At 32.9% G+C, this 21,068-nt stretch overlaps 2 protein-coding genes across 2 annotated transcripts; both read left to right on the forward strand.

Annotated features, from left to right (window-relative positions):
* Positions 1-7,142: 7,142 nt before the first annotated feature.
* On the forward strand, positions 7,143-8,084 carry LOC100713731 (olfactory receptor 10K1). Its single transcript, XM_003466651.2, has one exon. It carries the CDS (start codon positions 7,143-7,145, stop codon positions 8,082-8,084), a length of 942 nt encoding a protein of 313 aa, XP_003466699.2.
* A 4,009-nt stretch (positions 8,085-12,093) lies between these two features.
* On the forward strand, positions 12,094-20,489 carry LOC100714010 (olfactory receptor 10R2). The gene is made up of 2 exons (XM_013149073.2): positions 12,094-12,120; positions 19,548-20,489. Exons 1-2 carry the CDS (start codon positions 12,094-12,096, stop codon positions 20,487-20,489), a joined length of 969 nt encoding a protein of 322 aa, XP_013004527.2.
* The last annotated feature ends 579 nt before the right edge of the window (positions 20,490-21,068 follow it).

The raw sequence follows: 21,068 nt of genomic DNA on the forward strand, positions 1-21,068 counted from the left end.
AAATGATCCCTGCAAACAAAATAAACCAAAAGTATCCACTTTCACCATTTTAGTTCAGCTTTGTAGTGGAAGTCATGGTGCAAGGAGGTAAGGAAAAAAAAAAAAAAGCAGTTACATTTAATAAAGAAGTAAAACTGTATTTATTCAATAAAAATTGGATTACCCAGAAAATTCTAGTAAGTAAAAAATGTAAGACTGGTAAAAAAAACAAGTATAAGAATTTAGGAAAAAAAGAAACTTCTTGTTTCTAATGCAAAGATGGAAATAAATTTGAATAATGTTACTTTCAGGGACAAAAATTTCTCTACTTATAATAAAGTATACTTTTAATAATAGTATACTATTAATAATAACAGGTACTTATAATAATAGTCTAAACAGCACAACAAAAAGGACCTTTTTGAAATTACGTTTACTAGTGCATTTTAGATATACACAATGATCATATTCATTGTACAGAACTTGTACCTGTACATGATACATTTTGATTCTTTTTTCCCAATCCCCTGTCCTCCCTTCAACCATTCTTCTCCTCCCTATTTTCAAAGCTTTGTTTCTATTTTATCCTCTGTTAATCATATTTTAGTTTCCCTTTCTTCCTTTCCCCCTTCCTCAACCGTAGTTCCTATTTCCTTTTGAACAATTTCTTCCCATTTCACAATATCTATTGTAGATTTCATGAAAAAAGCCTTCATTGTACAGGAAATAATTCAAAGAATTATTAATGGATCTCATCCTATTGCAACAACAAAAAAAGAGATCATCAACAAGGCGAAAGGCAACCCATAGAGTGGGAAGAAATTTTAGTCAATTATCCTTCAGATAAAGCATTTATATCTAGAACATATAAAGAACTGAAAAAAAAAATCAGACCCCTCAGATTTAAAGAGCCAACCTAAAAATAAATGTTCAACATGAATACACACATCTCAGATGAAGAAATACAAGCGGCAAGTAAATATACGAAAAAATATTCAGTAACACTATTAGAGAAATCCAAATTAAAACACCACCAGGATCCCATCTAACTCTAGAAAGAAGGAATATCATCAAGAAATCAACCAATAACAAATGGTGGTGGGTCCGTGGGAAAAAGGCACTTATCTCCACTGTCAGTGAGAATGCAGATTGGTGCAACCACTGTGAAGATCAGTATGGAGATTCCTCAAAAATAATAGGATTAGTGGTCCCACTTGATGCAAAATGGACCTTAAAAATAGATTTTTTTTTTTGAGACACTGACTTCTCCATCATTCTTACACCTATGGTGCAGGTGCCAACATTTCCTCTCATAAGTCCAGATGAAGGAACAGAACATGGAAATGCCAGCCACAGTTAGTCAGGCCCAGTTTGCTTCCCACAGGAAAGGTAGTGAGCTGAAGTGTTGCTGGGAGGGGAGTGATAAATCAAGCATGGTCATGGCATTCCCACTATTCTCCATTCTTTAGAAAGGATGTACACCTGAGCATAAGGAGGGGGGTATTTGAGGAGAACGAGGCTCCTACATCTCCCAGGAGCTAGCTTTAAAAAGGGCTTTTTTCCTTTTCACCAAGATAAATGACCTTTTGTTTTGTCAATGATAAGCAAACGGACCTCTATGAACAGACTTGAATTGCCAGGAACAATGAGAGAGACATGTGCTGGAAGGTCGAGGAATGAAATGTTATGCAGACCATTATGGATTTCAGAATCAAAAACATCACAGAAAGCTCCCAAAATGCTAACTCTTGATGGGTGTCATAAAATAGATGGGAAATCCTCAAGAATTCTTCTCATCAAAAGCAAATGCCACCCTTCTGTCATCTGCAAGTGCTGGCTTATCATGTCAAACAACAAGGTGAAACAAGACAGGACAGGAAAGGACAGAACAAGATAAGACAAAACAAAAATCTTGGCTTTCTTCTTTTCATCATCCAAATGTCTTATTTATGAAATTTGTGAAATTCTTCAGAGAATAAGGACAGAGGCCCTAGAATTATGGAAGGAGGATTTGTTTTTGTTATAGTGTAGTATACAGTTAAGGACTTAAATGAGTACATGTGAGTGATACTGAAGATCGGAAAACAGAACCAAAATGTTTACTTTTGTATGTGCAAGATAGATGTGAAATGTTCTGTACATGTCTAATTCCAAAACCTAGTAATAAATATAATGCAAATATGTCTCATGGAGGCATATTAATTTCCAAAAAGTGAGGCACAGATATTCATTGATAGTCTTTTCTTTAAAGAGGGAATTATAAGTTTTGACACTGACACACTTCATATAAAACAATATGCTTACAAAAAAATTGGGATATGATTAATACATAAAATACAAGCATTATAAAGAAAAGAAGAAAGTAAAATAATAGGTCCTGTTCTTCTTTCAGTAAGAAATTTCATAGCTGTCATTGATATTTTTACATTTTTCTTCCACCAATCAATAGTCCTTCAAACTGAGCTTGGAAATCAACAACCCCAAAGGGTCTGAGCCATCAATTACTTTGCCATATTAGATTGTGTTATTCTTTTATTAAACATTACCTTCTATATGAATAAGAGATCCTCTAGAACACCTATGGTTCATCTAATTCTATTTTATTTCTTAAGAAACATAATCTGACTAATCATTTCTGCCTATAGATTAGTTCTATAGTAGATCAGAGAAGGCTGAAATAGTAACAGGGCAACCTCAATTCCATTCTTATGTTTTTTCTGTAAAAGAAACACTCCTTGGTGATAATTCTTCTTAATTACTAGGCTCAAATTTATGTGCATGTGTCATCAGGGGTCATAATGGAATAATTTTAGTTCTACTCCATATTGAATCATAGCTGTCTATGTTTTCTTTAACAAAGGAAAGCAGTCACTCATTGATGGCATAGAGTATGTACTACTTTGAATGGCTCTCAGACTTTGTTGCAGAACTGATTCTATATTGGACCCCCAAGTAAACCATTTCAATGTTCCTCCAGCCTGCCTTTCTTTCTGCACTGTTGGTCACAGACATGGGTCCAAGTCTTCCAGCACCATTTGCTATATTATTATGATATTTGTCACTTACTTATGAAATCTGTTATGCACAGGACTAAGATCACAAATACACGGTACATAAAACAAATTTGAAGATGAAAAGAGCTCATCTCTTCACGCCATGTATCTCTCTCTCTGTAGCAGTAGCCTGCTGTTTTTATTACTGAGGAAACATTGTCCTAGTATTCATGAGATTGTGTACACTTGTCTCTTTTCAAAACTGTACTATCCTTACACATCCTCAGGTTGATTTCAGAACCCAAGATGGGAATATATTGTTATTATATTAATTATATTTTAGGTAGGATGAAATTTGCTACTGCATAATAGTTACTATAGTAATATGATAACAAGAAATTAATGATAGAATGCAACCAGATTTGAACTACCTGATAAAAATTTAGGTTTTTACTTTATAACCCAATTCAAATTATAACATCTGAGAACAGTGAACTTGCAAGATAAATTTTCAATTATGCTAATTTTTTATTCTTACAAACGCTGACATTGAGAGCAACTGTACAAAGACATCAGTCTCTTAATTTAAAATTCAATAAAAAATCAACACTTGGTTTACTGAACTACATTCTTAACTGTGGTGGGATTTCTTTCAGAACCTGTGACACACAGACTATATTTACAATACACATGTAGACTGATTACACCCATATCTCCTGCTCCCCAGGCACCTCAAGTAAGGCTACTTTGAGAAACTAACAAAAGGCATTATTTTTTCAAAATAAACTTGCTTGCTAATTAGACTCAAGACAGTATCTCCAGGGCAGTGGAACTTAACCTCAGGAGTCCAGTGATTAAAACACATGTTTCTGATAACCATAACTCACATTGGCCACCAAAATCGCTAAAACTAGTGACATAATTGGAGAAGCCAAGAGTCTCAATAAATGGAGAAGACCAGCCCCATTGATGCACATGAGCTCTTCTCTCTTAGGCAAATTCCCTCTCTTGTTCGGTTTCCTCAGGTTCTGATCATTGGCTGAGATTCGACTATGCCGGGTAATTCCAGTACTGAATAGCTGCTTCTTACAGAATCGTCATGATGAAAGCAATGGAGGTCCTCACTGAGCAGCGTACACTGATTTTGTTTTGGGGTTTGGAAGGACCAGAGCTGAGGGATAGGTACTTGAGAATATCCCTTCCTCATTTCTTATGGAAATTAGGAATGGCATTTCTGACACAGGGATAAAAAAGAGAATCAGGTGCTACTTTTTACCTCAGGTGTTCATGTGAATGGGAATGGTATTTATGGTTCTCTGGAACTTTCTAGGTTGTAATACTGGGTCATATTGGTACTAGCTGGATTTCGCCTCTTTCTTTTTTCTATACATTAGTTGCCTCACAGATTAAGTGACCCATATATTTCAGTGCTCTCTGTCTGTCTTTTCATTACCTCTGTCAGCTTTCTACCCATGGATGTACATTGATAGCTGTAATTGAGATATGTTAATTAAATTACATTTTAGTTAGGAAAATTAGAGAAATTTTCATTTTTCTTGTGTAATTAAGAATAAAAATTCTACTTCCTTACTTTTGGAAGCTGTCTAAATTATTTCTTTTGGCTAATTAATTGACATTTTGGGAAGATAAATAGTAGAATTTCTCAAGATTTAAGAATATGAAATCTCTGTAAATTGTCCACATTTAGAGTACACAATGGCATCCTCAAATATTTTTGTAATTAAATCTTAGTTATAAAAATTCAAGTGAACTATCTGGGAAGTTAGAAATATAAGACTCAGAAGTATCATCTTCAAGGATAGTAACCTGAATTCTAGAATACAATGAAAATCGGTTTTTTGAGACCGTGTAAACCAGGGGATCTCTGACTTTTCAAATTAAAGCCGTTGCTATGGAGTATAGCACTTGGTTGCTTGGTTAGGTCTGAACTTCTTTTGCAAAGTATTATTTAAGGAGCCTCTGCTTCTGTATTTTAACACATCCCTACAGTTTATTTCACTATGTTTACTCAGTCTTGCTTAACTTTACAGTAAAGAGATTGAAAAATTAATATGTCTCCCAAAGTCACACAAAGAGACATTTAAAGATGTACGTATTTTCATTTCCACATCAAGAAATCTCTCATATTCATTTTATAACATGCAATTAATTTTCTTCAACAGAATTTCTGTGTTTCTGGTCTCGTGTTTGGCCCCTAAGGTCATCTTAAGCAGATAGGGTTGTCTTCTCACATGAATTGGAGAACTGAATTTCACACACCATTAAAAACAAATGCACATCTAAAAATCTATTTAGCATAGGGGAGTGTATTAATACTATGTAAAAACTCATATGTCTGGAGTCAGCTGACTGTGTGTGTGAACGGAACGGAAGTGACTGATAATCAAATTGAACTTACTTGACATTAGAAGATATAGCTATTATTTCAGAATCGGAGAATTCTTGCTTGTGTGATCTATTTTTATACCGTAGTAAGTAGATGGCACAGTAAGAGTTAGAAGTGGATTAATGGTAAGTAACATTGGACGAAAATTTTTTGGGAAAGTGACAATAGAAAGATCATCAGAGGCGATAAATTTAGACTTTACTGAGAATTTTATAATAGATAAATTCCATTTGCCTATGAGTAGTTATCATGCGGGGGAACTTGTTGCCTTTTTTGACTTAGAAAACATAATTAGATGATACATACATACACTCATACATATGCATGCAATGGAAATACAAATGATGTAGACTTTATTTTTACATGTAGCAGTTATATTGTATAAGAAAAGTGGTTGGTAATATTAATATATTAATAGTAAGGAATAATAAGTAATGGTATGTATTTGAAGATAGTTTGTAAACTATGGGTAGTGTCAATTTGTAGTAAGAAAGAAAAATATATTATTATGTCCAAAGTCCAGATTTTAGATACAATGTACTTCAGAAACATTCAATAATTTAGGTTAAGGTCTATAAAGTAGTATGTTGCTATTGCCTAAAAATTACAAAACCAAAATATTTTGGTGGCAAATGAGGATAATTTCTCAACACAAATTGACGTAAAATGCCAGAAGTAAATAAATGAAAACTAGATACTAATATATGCTATGTAGTTTTGCATCTGCAGAAACAATACTTATTAGAACAAGAGGCTGGAAAATGGACCCATGCAAAAATGTACTTAGCTTAGATCTAAACATGAATTTAGAAATAATCATTTTTTTAGCATTTTGCAAATTGCTTTTAGTAACAAAATGTTGTAAAGAGTCTTAATGTATAACAATATACAGTGGATACACAATTGATGAATTTTGACAAAGAAGTAGAAACCATTCAAGTGTTCAACTGTGCTATGCTCACTGATACACTGGAAAGGTCTGAGCCATTTGTACAATATCCTTTCTCCAACTTTCTCTGAGGCACTGCAGAATAAGGAGATTTAAGAGTGCTGCAAAATATCTCACAGGTAGTAAGTCTCTCTCTACTTCTTATCAAGCAGAAAAATGTTTTCATAAATATGAATATTATCTTCTATGCCACATTATACTAGAAATTCTGTATTGTGGATCTTCAATAGTGTTGCTAATTAGTTCCCTATCAGTTTCTCAGAAATGAAGCTTTTCTTTTGTAGCATGTTTTGACTAAAGTCACTGTTAGTCCCTTCACACCTTAACTCAGATCACATAATTGTTCTTCTTCCTTCCCATTTTGTGGTTGGGAAAACTGAAGCAACTATGTGTCTGAAGAGTATTCATTCTTTTGCTCTAAATTCTGATCAGATTCAGGTAACTAAGTTTAATATTAATTTTTGTCTTTGCACACAGGATTTTCTTGAGCTTATACTGAGCAAGAAGACAACAATAATGTGTATGAAAGATAAAAAGGAGAATTGTGAAATAGTTTCTTAATTATTGGCAAGAGAGATAACCTCTTCTCCACATCAAAGGGAACCACCCAACTGAGTTCCCTGATTCTGTTTCATATTTAACATTAATTCTTCTTTTAGAGTTCATAGTGAGAATGAAGGAATCCTACCAAATATCTGGAAATGCCTGCTATCTCTAGACTTTGTATTGTGTTTCTTATACATTTCAGCATTTTTTCTCTGGATCCCAGACTCTGCCTCTGTCCATGACTTTGCGATATAGAAGTGCTCTCTCTATGGAGAAGATCAATGAAACCAAGGTGAAAGAGTTTGTTTTCCTGGGCTTCTCAGCTCTGGCAAGCCTCCAGAAGCTGCTGTTTGTTATCTTCCTGCTCCTCTACCTGTTCACTCTGGGTGCCAATGCTGTCATCATTTCCACCATTGTGCTGGACAGAGCCCTTCACACCCCAATGTTCTTCTTCTTGTCCATTCTCTCCTGCTCTGAAACATGTTACACATTTGTGATTGTACCCAAGATGCTGGTTGACTTGTTGGCTGAGAAGAAGACCATCTCCTTCCTGGGCTGTGCCATCCAGATGTCCACCTTCCTCTTCCTTGGCTGCTCCCACTCCTTCCTCTTGGCAGCCATGGGTTATGATCGCTACGTGGCCATCTGTAACCCTCTGCACTACGCAATGCTTATGGAACCTGGGGTATGTGTGAGATTAGTGTTTGCTGCTTGTGCTTGTGGATTTATTGTCTCTGTGGTCATCACCTCCCTGGTATTTCACTTGCCCTTCCACTCCTCTAACCAGCTCCATCACTTTTTCTGTGACATCTCCCCTGTCCTCAAACTCGCATCTCAGCACTCCCGCCTCAGTCAGTTGATCATATTCATGCTAGGTGTATTCGTCTTAGTTATTCCACTGTTACTCATCCTGATCTCCTATGTCCGTATCATCTCAGCCATTCTACAAATTCCATCCTCTGCTGGAAGGTACAAGGCCTTCTCCACCTGTGCCTCCCATCTCATAGTGGTCATTGTTCACTATGGCTGTGCCTCTTTCATCTATTTAAGGCCCAAGACCAATTATTCTTCAAATCAAGACACTCTAATATCTGTGTCTTATACCATTCTCACCCCACTGTTCAATCCAATGATTTACAGTCTGAGAAATACAGAATTCAAGTCAGCCCTTCGAAGAACAATGGGACAGACTTCATATCCTATTAATTAAACAACCATTCTTTTTACCTATTCAATAAGGCTATGTGCGAGGAAAAATGTGGTTTGTTGTATTTACTTACTTATTTTCCAACTATACTATAAAAAGAACATTTTATATGTGAGAATGAAATTGCAAAATGTTCAGTCATCTTGGTTTTCTCTTGCTAGTAGTACTCTAACAAGTTTGAGAAGGTAAGGAAGGGGGTCATTTAGATTCTCAAAATGTTGGTTTTTATTTATTATACTAAATATTGATCAATTGAAGACTAATACAAGAATTAAATTCAATTTTCACTTTTGGGAACAACTAAAGAGAGCAAAATACTATCTACACTGTATTGTTTCCATGAATAGAAACAGAAAATTAGCTTTTCTCCACACTCCCTTTTTTGAAGACAATGAGCAGCCTTCATCCCATTGATTCTGAAATGATCATGAGAGACTCATATTGTGGCTGAATCTTCTTGCTGTATCTTTGCCTTTGCCTGGATTTGTTTTGTTCAGTTGAAATTGGAAACTCAGTTTGTTATCTCTATTCTACGCTTATGTATATCCTTCCCATTTTATCTTTTCTTAGCCCCCACATTTATCTCTGAATATTTAAATTATTTATTTATTTGATGGGAAGGATAATTAAAATATTATCTTTCATCTTTTCTTAGTCTACATTTATCCCTGAATATTTATTTATTAAGTCCCTAAAGAAGCTACTAATATTGCATAAATTATTAAAATACCTCAAGCAATCCCAAGTAAGGAGCTTGAGTTGATATTTACAAAAAGAAAACTGGAGTCCCAGAATTTCTAGCAATCCCATGGGAATATTTACTAACAACTCCCTGAATCATATAAGATGATGTCAAATGCCTTTTATTAGCTTTATCATTGAGTCTCTGCCTACCTGTCTATAATTAGAATTTCCAAAGATATTATTTATTTTCTTTATTTGCCTAGTTGTATATTCTAGTTAACCTACTGTTTTCTCATCTCTTAGAGATGATTCTATATTCTCACATGCTGTTTTTCTTTTTAAATAGCTACTCTTATTTACTTAATATTTATGTTTTAAGACAGTCTCAGCTATCAATGTAAACTTCCTTTGTGTCTCTTGCACTCACTGGTGGGATTAAATTCTGATTTCTTTGTGTTCTCTTAGTATACAGATATACTCTATCATTTTAAAAAATGTATATTCTTTCTTAAATTTGTATTAGATAGTACTTCCAGATAGTACACAAGTTAGTGGAAAATTATTTTAAATGAAATATACTGGACCTCCAGCCTCATAAATCATGATCTCATTCAAGACTTCCTAGTAGGCAAGTAAATTCAGAAAAATACCATATCAGGTGTTCAAATTCAGTCTCTGAATGAATCTTACATGCAGGAGTCAAAAGAGGGAACAATGAAAGACAACTCATTTGGATCGAATGAAGAGAAACTGGTTGATTAGAGGAGTTGATATTTAACATATAACTGGAAAGCCTATTAGAAGTCATCATGTAAAAAATGTTATTTGGATAAGTTCTATTGGAGAAAAGCAAAATACACATAACAATGAATCAACAAAGATTTCAATATTTTAGAGGAAAGCAAAGAAGTCTAGTGTAACATCTTCATATTTTTAACTGACAAGTAAAACTATATGTATTTGCTGTGTATAACAGGATATTTTAGAATAAGTACACATTATGTAATGGTTAAATCAATCTAATTAGCATATATATATCTCCTCAAATACATATTTTTTTGTGATGGAAACAACTGGAATCGATAGGCTATTTTCAGATAGACAATACACTGTTATTAAGTATGTTGTCATGGCACATATTACATTAACTGATCTTTATACCACTTGGCTATCATTTCCTCAAACCACCCACACCTCTTACCCTGCCTGTGGCCTTCTGTCATCATTCCATTTTTGCTTCTATTATTTGAGTCTTTAAAATTCCTTGTGATACTTCAAGAAATCAAATAATAAATGTCAGGTATATATTTGGAATGTGAACCCTTTAAAAGATGCATGATTAACAAATGTGTACTGCCATTCCATCCGTTCCCTGGTTAATCTGATTGTAGTTCCTTTACTGTGTGTTTTGTAAGATTGATGCAGTCTTATCTGTCTATTTTTGTTTTTTGCCCTTGGGTTGTTGGGTACAACTGCCTTTCCTTACTTTTCTGTTCACTGAATTTGAATTTCCTGAAGGCATGAATTTGTATGTTAAACATGAGTGTTTCTATTCAGTTCCCTATTTAGCTCCTCACATGACAGAGCTGCTTGACTTACAAATGGTCCTCTTATCTTGTGTCCCCAAGCTTGCTCTTCCATCTTCACACTGAATCAGGTAAAGATTAATTCCATACTTACAGGAAGTCAGGCCATATGCATAGAGATCATCCTTATCTCTTACTTCTAAATCCTCTCACGATACATTAAATCAACTGGCACATTTCTGAAGGCTCTCTTCCTTAAAAGTTCCTCTGTCGGATTCTGCTTCCATTTCCACAATATAATCCTGTCTTTTTTGAATCACTACAAGAGCATCAAGTTGGACTGTATGGTATGGAATGGTATGGAATGTATTCACACTTTTGACAAGAAGGTTTTAGGGTTGTTGTGAATTGTAAATTATGTAATACGATAAGCATTTAGAGCAATGTCTAGCATAACCTGAACTGTAGTTAAGGATTTATTATCTTAGTCATCATCATTTTCTAAAATGAAAGTATCAGACGACATTCCAGATTATAAAATCTTAAATAGTTCCTAACAGATTTGAAGGTAAATTATAACTCTTTAAATTAAAATTTATACCAAAGAATTGCTGTTCAAATCAATATATTGTTTAATGTTTCCTAAACTTTACACTTTCTTAAAATTTATTTATTCTTACTATATTTCTGACTATTAGATTTTAAAACTTCATTTAAATGTAACTTTCTCCATGCAGTTGTTGACTCTACAATGTAACTCATGATTATTTGCTATATATCTCCATAGTGACACACACCTCTAAACTTCCTTCCTTCACCCTCATTGTGGGAGTTTGAAAACACTGATCTTTTTCTTTTGCCTCCAACGGGGGTTTAATTTCTTAAGACAGAGGTTGTCAGATCCTATTTACTTGTTCAGTTTCTCAGAGTAGTGACACAATAGTTTTTACACATGTAGGGCTGCATGATATCGTGCCTATATACTATACTCTGAATAACTACTACAGAAACAATATGCAATGTATCAACTATTGTAAGTGCACTACTAACCTGTTCAGTAACTTGATTTCATTGTTTGTTTATCTTTTTTCTCCTTAAAATGAATAAATACATGTCAACATTAGCAAAACAAAAAGGTGTAGCATAGTAGTGAATATCTGCCACACATTTATCTAAAAAACTAAGATAGAAAATATCAATTATTTGATCTTGCATTATGTGAATATGACACAATTCATAGCAGAAGCTAGAAACTAAATACATGCCTGGGAATTTTAAAAAAATGCATATGTGATATTTCTGGGTTCTGCAACCGAGTATTCCTGCATGATGTCTCAACTTCCAGTTTTGCTCTTTGCTGCTCTCACTGGATTTGAAGGGCCACATCAATCTATTTTCCTGTCATTTCTTAAAATGTATTTCTCCTCTTGAAATACAGTCTCTAGCTAAAGGATCAATGAAGAAGGGCCTTATTGTTTTCAAAAAAGCATAAACTATAGGAAGAAGACCAAGGACCTTTTCCTCTTTTTTGCTCTAAAACATGTAAAGAAATACTTTCCAGTGTCAACTCCTCAGTTTATTATTTGGCAAAAAAAGACTTGAAGTCCATTTACCCCTGGGATCATTGATGTTAATTGAGTAGAGGCTGAATTTGTGTCAGGAGCAATGTGGTGATAGATCTTTAGGGTACTGGGTAATAAAGTTACCAATTAAGACATCGACATTAATTTTGGTTACTAGGAAAAGGAGCCTATTAGTAAGAGTCATAACGGTTGCTAGCCAGGCCCTGGGGCAGAGGAACAATGACCATCCTTCTGAGGAATGAACTGGTAAGTCTTTTGTTGCTGGTTTAAAATTTTCAGAGAATGAAAGGAAGAACGTTATACACTGAGAACGTTCTAGTTGTGGAACATTACTTAAACATCTTCATAAATGTCTTGTGCTATGACTAGGGGATGGGATATTACATTCTTCTATGCAGCAGACCTATGTTTTGGGGAATGTGAAACTCATTTTGAGATTGAGTCTTCTGAATTTTGTAAGTGGACTGAAGAAAATAAATGACCTGAAATCTTTGGAGTACATTTAGACTATCTGAAAAATGATAATTAGGTATGCCTTTCCACTTATGTTATAATCCAAAACTGTTGAGTTATTTGTAAAACTAGGGTGAACAAACAAATAATATTGAAAAATTGGAAGGAAATAGTGGGTAAAGCATCTGGAGGAGTAGACAAGATTGTGTATAGGATGAAGTCTTAAGGTAAAGAAATAGAGTAACGTTAGCTATAACTTAGGGTGATTATGGTGACTTTTTCTATTACCTTGTTTGTTAAAACAAGGAAATAAGCAAAGAAGGAAAGAAGATAGAAAGGTAATAAAAGAAGATAGAAAGGAAAAAAGAAAGAAAAATATTTTATTAGCGTTTTTATATATAATTCTGGGATATATCTTTTACATATGCTATCTATTAACCCTCATAATTTCCAAACTTCTAGGAGAGAAAATGAAAACTTGCGAAGGTTAAATTATATGTTTGAGTAAAATAATGAAAGACAAACTGTGAATTTATGTCTTTTTTGCTCCACATCTAGTATTTTCTTCATTATATAAAGCATCTTTTTTTCACATTCATTAGAAGTACCTTTATATGTGGAAAATATCTATAAATCAATTTCAATTATTTTTTCATGTGTTAATTTATTTATTTATTGATACTCAGACTTTGTGTCATTTATTTAGTAGGAACTCTGATGTTGATGAGGCTGGAAAGATGTATATGATTTAATGGGGCCTGGCAAATAAACTTTTCTCAAACAACCAACACCCAGGTTGTGTTTTGTAAGGTTTATCAGGAGCATTATCTAGGTTTCTGTAAAATGTGAGAACTTGAATAACGAATGTTTCATGAGGACCAGGATTATTTTAGTTCCATCATGTGTTCCAAATCCCTAATGAAATCGCAGAGATTTAGAGTACCCGATAATTGTGTGTTAAATTGAGAGAGTGAGAATATGACTTGAGAGAAAATAATTTGAAAGATCAGAACATCTGCCCAAATACGGGCGAAGACATTGTTTGTATATGTCCTGCTATGTGCTCAGTGAACTACATGGATTTCCATCTGATTAAAGCATCAATATTAGATCTAGAAGCTAAAAAAGATGAGTTCGGAGTGTTGTGGTAAACCCATTTACCAACAGCGTGTCTTTTCTTTTCCTTTTCTTTTTCTTTCTCTCTCCCCTCCACTGTCTTTCTCTGTCTTTCTCTGTGACTTTGTCAATTTGTCTGTCTCTTTCTCCTAAGAAATGTAAAATTTTATAAGGCTTGCAATGGTTAGGTGAGAAGGTACTTGGTTAATTGCCTATTTTCTACACACACTTCACTACTTATTCTCTTTACCTCTTTTCATCTACAAAGTGTTCCCATGTGCATTTCATCATATCTTCCTGTATGTCTTTTTTTCAGTATTCCAAATAGTTCTGTACAATAATCTCCTCTAAATCCCTTCTGAAACCAATATGGGTGTAGCATAAAAAAAAAAAAAATATATATATATATATATATATATATATATATATATATATATGTCGTTCCCTGATTAAAGTAAATTTGTTTCTTTTATTTCTCCTTCAGCCTGAGAATGAAAGAAGAAAAATAAATCAGTAAAAAACAAAATACCCTAAGACTTTCACTTTTCTTTTCAGAAATGCTGATTCTCTTCAGATTTAATAGTTCCTGTGTCTTTCAAAGAATCACTCATGACAGAATCACCAGATATGAGAATCAAGGGACCTGAAGAAGTAAAGTTAATTTTCTGATAAGATGATGATTTGGTTGTTTAGCTTATAAATTCTATATCCACACTTCTGATTACTTGCACTTTTATTCTTCATGTATTCTATTTCTACTTTGAAACTTTATGCATATATCCATTTATGTAAGTCTTAGTTAATTTTTCATCTATTTATAAGTTTATTGTTAATAATAACACTATTTTTGGTAATTTTCCATTTATTGTTTAGTTTCTAATATTTCTGGTTTTGCTTTTGGTTATGAATAAATGTTTTATTTTACTCTTAAATTTTATTTACAATTGTGATAATTCATCATGTTTAGTTTTAAAATTTTCAATACGGTGAAATATTTTTTCAAATCTTAACACTTCTTCGAATTTTCTTAACATAGAAAGATCTTTGAGGATTATGTGAGTTTAAATTTAGATTTTTTATACTTATTAAATTGTTTTGATATTGAAACTGTCAAGCATTTAGCTGGTGTTGAAATGTTTTACATTTACATTTGTTAAATTTTATTGCATTTTTATTTATAAAAATAATTGAAGTACAAATTTTGTTCAATTCACTGTTTTAAACAGTCATTTATTTAGATATGCAGTATGAAATTATGTTAATTATATTTCATGTATTTGAAAATTCTTTTAAGTTTCCTTTGCATTTCCCCTCTGACCCAACAAGTATTCAAAACTTCTATCATAGATGCTTTTTATATCGGTCTATAGCTTATTGTGGTTGATATTGAGAAATATTGTTTGTGTACTTTTCACCTTGTGATGCTTGCTGAAATTTTTGATGTGACTACAAAAAGTTTATATTCTTCAGTATTTCATACAAGTTCAACATATTTCTATATGATATACTTTACTGATTTTGTTATTTAGGTCTCAAATCTTTCATTATGTTTTTCTCTTCATCTTTTCTGAATAGAATGGTGCATTGATGATTTCCATTGTTAGTGTCTGCTTGTTTCTCCTTAATATATATTTTATATGGTCTTTCTTAACAAAAGTAGCTCCTATATTTTTGAGGATGTGTGATCGATAATTTTATTGTGAATTGTAGATATTAGCATTAAAATATATTTTGTTTACTTATTGGTTCTGGCCTGAATTTTAAATTTTAAATATCAAGACCACAACTTTTGTTAAACTAGTTTGTCTGTGTTTGTTATATTTTCTGCTCTTTTCTATTTTTCAGGCTTTTAAAATCATTCTATTTTACACTTGTCTTATTTAATACACAGAAAAAATTTTTCTTTGAAAGCATCTCTGATTTTTTTTCAGTCTTTTTTTTGTATTCACTATTTGGTTAATCTAAGTTTCATTTATTATTTAGACAGCAATAGGAAAGGCTTTCTTTTGTCATTTTTGTCATTTCTCACTTCACTTTATTATGTAATTATTACTTCATCAAAAACATAATATTTAGGTGCTATGCTTTAACTCATTCTAATTTATTTTAGACTTGGATTTATTGATAGGTATATTTAGTAAATTATTTATTCAAGTAGCTGTTGTTATTTAGGTTTGTTTATTAAATGATAGCTATATTAATCTTCCACTGATTCTTTCCTTGAAAAGCCCACTGCATGTCTTACAGTGAATGAATCTCTCAGTGTAAGTAACTCATCAAGAAAAAGTTAACTAATATTTTTGCTTTCTTTTTTGTATTTGAAGAGAGGAATCTATGCATGCAGTTCCTTAATCAGACTCCTCTTCCTTGAATTTTGAAGATTTTGACCCTCTTATCATACATTGTATATTGCTTCCAACAAAAACAATTTTCTTTTTATTGCTAGTTGCTAGAATTTTTGGTCAAAGTTACAAATACATTTTCTTATATTATACAATTTGACTAGCATATGTGTTAGATGATTTTTGGTCAGTGTTCATAAATATTTTCATAATCATGAATATGAAATACATTAAAAGATGATTGATCATTTTTAAAAATACAGGCATAGGTCTTTTATTTCTGAGTTTTTCTTAATAGTTGCCTTAATAGTTTATTGCCTTACAAATCTGCTTATATTTCTTCTATGACTATAATTTTTGATCTCATAAAAGTATTTCTGTATTTTACTTAATTATATTTCATTACTGTGAATAACATTTGCTTCTGTTTGTGTCTGTTATTTTTTTGTCTTTTTTTTTTTTTTTTTTTTATTGAGTGGTCACTTGAAACTCTGTTAAATACGATTTGATTCACATCTGTAATTGCCATCTCTGTTATTTTCAAGTGTCTTATTTCATATTGCTTCGTTTTTTTTTTTTTCTTTTCCTTTTGATCGAGTATCTATTTTTGCTACAAAGGATTTTACCATATTCTTTATGTCTGCTTGTTAAAGTTTGAGGTCAGGTGTAAAAAGTAATGCTATTGGATAGAATTCTACATAGCTAAAAGGTATTCTTGTCATCTCTAATAAGTTTTCATTTATTTATGGTAAAAAATCAAAACTATTCTATTATTTTCCTGCCTTTAACTGCAGAAAACACTGCTGTAAATTCACTGCTTCAAATGACATTGCTTTTCATGGCCTCTTGGAATATATGATATGCTTTTCCCAAAGGCAGTTTATGTACCAAAATTCACTAATGCTAAAACAGACCAGTTTGCTCTAGGGATCATAGAATTCACATTTATCTAAATAAAGCTGATAATGAGTAGTAGAAGTGAAGAGGAACGAATATTAGAACAATCTTTAACACTTTGGAAGATAACAAATTCAAATAATTCATCATGCTAATCTAAATAATTCATCAAGATCAGTTTAGTTTCCTTGAACATTACTGAATGCTGAATGTTGTTTTTCAAAGAGAACAAATGGAATAAATATTCATAATTTATAATGTAACTTAATTCTTTTGTATTGAATTTGATAGGACTTATTTTCCAATATTTTATTCATGCACATAGAATTATTTCTTAAAAAACTATGGAATATGCATTTTTATAAGAAAATTACCTGACACCAAATTAGTTTTCTTCCTTATATTCGTGTCTTGCTTTTTTTGTGTGTATTTATGGCTGTTTTTGATTGAAAGTCACAGTTATAATTAAACTTTGTTGGCATGGTAAATACTATCAGACTAAAAATTCAAATAATTAATGATTCACAGTTAGTTTTACAAACCTTTGCAAAGATCTGTGACATTTTCTGGAAATGCCGTGAAGAAAACTGCAATGGTGAATTGGTGACTCTTAAAAGAATTCAAATACCTCAGAGCCTTCCATCTACTGATTAAAATAGACACATACACAAAGTGAAATAATCAAAATGATATCTAAATTCTTACTCCAAATGTGTAAAATTAATGTACAATAATATAAGCCCATTTCAATTTTTAAAATTAATAGTACAGTGTAACCATCACTATATACAATTTTAGAGCACTGTATTGTCCCCCAACCACATGTGTTGCCTATTTCTAGTCAAATCTTATTTTACTTTCGGTTAAAAGTTATAATTAATCTGCCCTCTCTGCTGTATACATTTTCCTTTTCTGAATATTTTATATAAATATAGTTAGCATTCTGTATAAACAAGGTATCAGTGTTTTTGTACTTGGCTACATCTATGATTGTGGAATGTACTAATAACAGATCATTTTTATTGCAGAGTAGTATTCATTTTTATGGTGATACAAACTTTTGATAACTCACTCATTTGTTGAGAGATGTTTGCCTTCTGAATATGTACCTTTGTAAGATTCCTAAAAAATTGTTGCATGATAGTTTGAATATAGATAATAATTGAGTATTGTACATTTCAACATACTAAAAGAAGCATATTTCAAGTGTTTTCATCACAAAAATTGATAAACATTTGAGGTTGTAGATTCATTAACAATCTTGATTTAGTCATTACATATTACATCTGAAAATTTCAATATTATTTAGGACTCCATAAATATGTACAATAATGATCGGTCAAGATATAATAAAAAGCAAAGAATCATGTGATTTTTATGTTTAGCATTTTCAGAAGATGCCACACTGTTTTCTAAAGTGACTGCTGTATTTTTTATTTCCATCAGCAACTGGGAAGAAATCAGTTATTCTGCATCTTCATCAGTACCATTAAGTGCTTATTTTTTAGTTATAGTCATTCAGGTGCATGCAAACATTTCTTCCATTGTGGCTTTTAATTTGCATTTCACAAACATTACTGGTATTCAGGATCTTTTCTTATGTGTATTATCTATTACCATACATTGATGAAATATCTATGTAAATTGTCCATTTTGTTTTCAATTGGGTGTTAGTTCCATCACTTCATTGTAAGAATTATTTATGTATTTTGAAAACAAATCCATAGATATATGTATATAAACATAATATGCTTCTTTTTTGTTTGTTTGTTTGTTTGTTTTTTTCCTTTTTATTGGTACCAGGGATCGAACTCACGACTGCCTGCTTGCAAGGCAGGAGCTTATACCGCTGAGCTAAATCCCCAGCTCCAATAATATGCTTTTTAAGTATATTTTTACTGTCTTTGGTATATTTCTTACTTTCAGAATGGATATTTTTTGAGTATATAATTTTTGGGACCTTCATTCTGTCCATTGGCATATGTGTGTATCTTTGGCATATGTGTGTATGTTTATGCCAGTACCATCTAATCTTGATTATTCTATCTTTAATAAACTTTTTAAGTCATGAAGTATAAATTCTCCACCTTTATTTTGTTTTTCAATTACTTTGGCTCTTCTGGTTCCTTTATATTTAAATATTTTGATTATCTTTACAAGAAGAACCTGCTAACAATTGATAATTCTTATGTTGAATCTATAGTTCAATATGATAAGAATTGACAACTTCATTTTCTTTTATGTAATTAACATAGATATTCATTTATTATTCATAGATATTCATTTACTCAAAATTTTAATGTCTCTCAGCAATGTTTTTCAAGGGCTAAAAAATTATAATGAGAGAAATGATGACTGCTTATTTTCTAAGTATGTGTCTTTCCTTTCTTTAAATTTAATGCCAATTTCTTATATCACTATAAATGAAATTATTTTCTTAATTTTGTTTGTGGACTTTTTTTTTTTACTAAATATGGTAGACAAAATAATGAACACTGAAAGATCTTCACACTCCAACCCCCCAGAATCTAAGAATATCATCCCTGACATTCTTAAAAGGAGAAATTATGACTTCATATACAATAGTAAATTTCAAGTTTGGAAACTGTGCTGCGTTATTCTGATGGAGCCACTGTATCCAGAAGAGATCTTAAAAGTGGAAGAACCAATCAGAGAATTGGAGAAAGAGATGTGATTTTGTTGCCTTTGAAGGTGCAGGAGGGGACTATAAAGTAAACAAGGAAAGGTCACAGGAACTGGAAGAGATAAACAAAAGCAATATTCCTCCCTGGCTCCTTGAAAGGAATATAGCCCCCATGTTCTTTTGTCATGTATTTGAAAGTGTCTTCTTTCTTTTCTCTGTAGGTGTTGACAGAAAACTTCACTCTGGTCACTGAATTCTTGTTGCTGGGTTTTTCAAGCCTTGGTGAAATTCAGCTTATTCTCTTTGTGGTTTTTCTCTTTCTGTATCTAGTCATTCTTAGTGGTAATGCCACTATTATCAGTGTCATACGCCTAGATCAAAGGCTCCACACACCAATGTACTTCTTCCTGGGCATTCTCTCAACCTCTGAGACCTTCTATACCTTTGTCATCCTACCCAAGATGCTTATCAACCTACTTTCTGTGGCCAGAACAATCTCCCTTACCTGTTGTGCTACTCAGATGTTCTTTTTCCTTGGATTTGCTATTACCAACTGTCTGCTTTTAGGTATGATGGGCTATGACCGCTATGCTGCCATCTGTCACCCCCTGCGTTACCCCATCCTTATGAGTTGGCGGGTATGTGGGAAATTGGCAACTGCCTGTGTGATTGGAGGCTTCTTGGCTTCACTGACTGTGGTGAATTTAGTTTTCAGCCTTCCTTTCTGTAGCGCCAACAGAGTCAACCACTACTTCTGTGACATCTCACCAGTCATTCGTCTGGCATGTGCAAAGACAGATGCTCATGAGCTGGTCATATTCATCTGTGGGGTTCTTGTCCTTGTGGTTCCCTTTTCCTTTATCTGTGTTTCTTATCTTTGCATCCTGAAGACTATCCTGAAGATTCCATCAGTGGAGGGCAAACAAAAAGCCTTTTCCACCTGTGCCTCTCACCTTACTGTCGTTGTTATCCATTATGGATGTGCTTCCTTCATCTACCTGAGGCCTACGGCAAGCTACGTGTCCAGCAAGGATAGGCTTGTGACAGTGACATATACCATTGTCACTCCCTTACTAAACCCCATGGTATATAGCCTCAGAAACAAGGATGTCCAACTTGCTATCAAAAAAGTGCTGGGCAAGAAAGGATCTCTAAAACTGTAGAAGTAAAATACTATTGAACTTTAGTAGCCTGTCGTGGTGATGGATGCATGCCTGTAATCTCAGCACTCAGGAGAGTGAGGCACAAGGATCCTTGTGAGTTCGAGACCAGTCTGTGCTATAAAGTGAGCTCAAGGCTAGACTGAACTGCATAGGGAGACCCTACCTGAAAAAATAAATAAATAAAAATAAAAAAATGCTGTTGGACTTTAAATTTTTAATCAATAATATCTCCCTTTATTATATATATTTATAACCGATTCACTGAAGTAGAGACTCTGAAATGCAAATTATAAAATATGTTTTTCACATCCTGATCCTTTTGAATCTAAGCCCATGTTTTCAGCTTCTCAGATGGACTATCAAGAAGCCTCTCAAATTTAAATGTCTGCGCCACTGTAACAACTAAAATTCTAAATTTAACTTGAATTCAAAATGTTCCCTTTAACTGGTGCTAGTCTTCCTTAAATAGAGAAGCCCACCCTGAAACCAAAGAAAGCACATGTTACTTTTGTCAACAACTGTTTTTTCTCACTGCCTGGCTCAGTGACTGGCTTTTCCTGCATTAGAGTTGGGAGGGAA

This window comes from Cavia porcellus, unplaced genomic scaffold (genome assembly GCF_034190915.1).
Source record: "Cavia porcellus strain 051 isolate PalLab524CR breed Dunkin Hartley unplaced genomic scaffold, mCavPor4.1 scaffold_7, whole genome shotgun sequence".
NCBI lineage: Eukaryota > Metazoa > Chordata > Mammalia > Rodentia > Caviidae > Cavia > Cavia porcellus.

Bases quoted from the DNA above. Each gene is read 5' to 3' on its own strand.
- LOC100713731 (XM_003466651.2), top strand. From the start codon at position 7,143: ATGGAGAAGATCAATGAAACCAAGGTGAAAGAGTTTGTTTTCCTGGGC.
- LOC100714010 (XM_013149073.2), top strand. From the start codon at position 12,094: ATGACCATCCTTCTGAGGAATGAACTG. The intron at 12,121-19,547 runs GTAAGTCTTTTG...TTTTCTCTGTAG, and splicing joins TCCTTCTGAGGAATGAACTG to GTGTTGACAGAAAACTTCAC.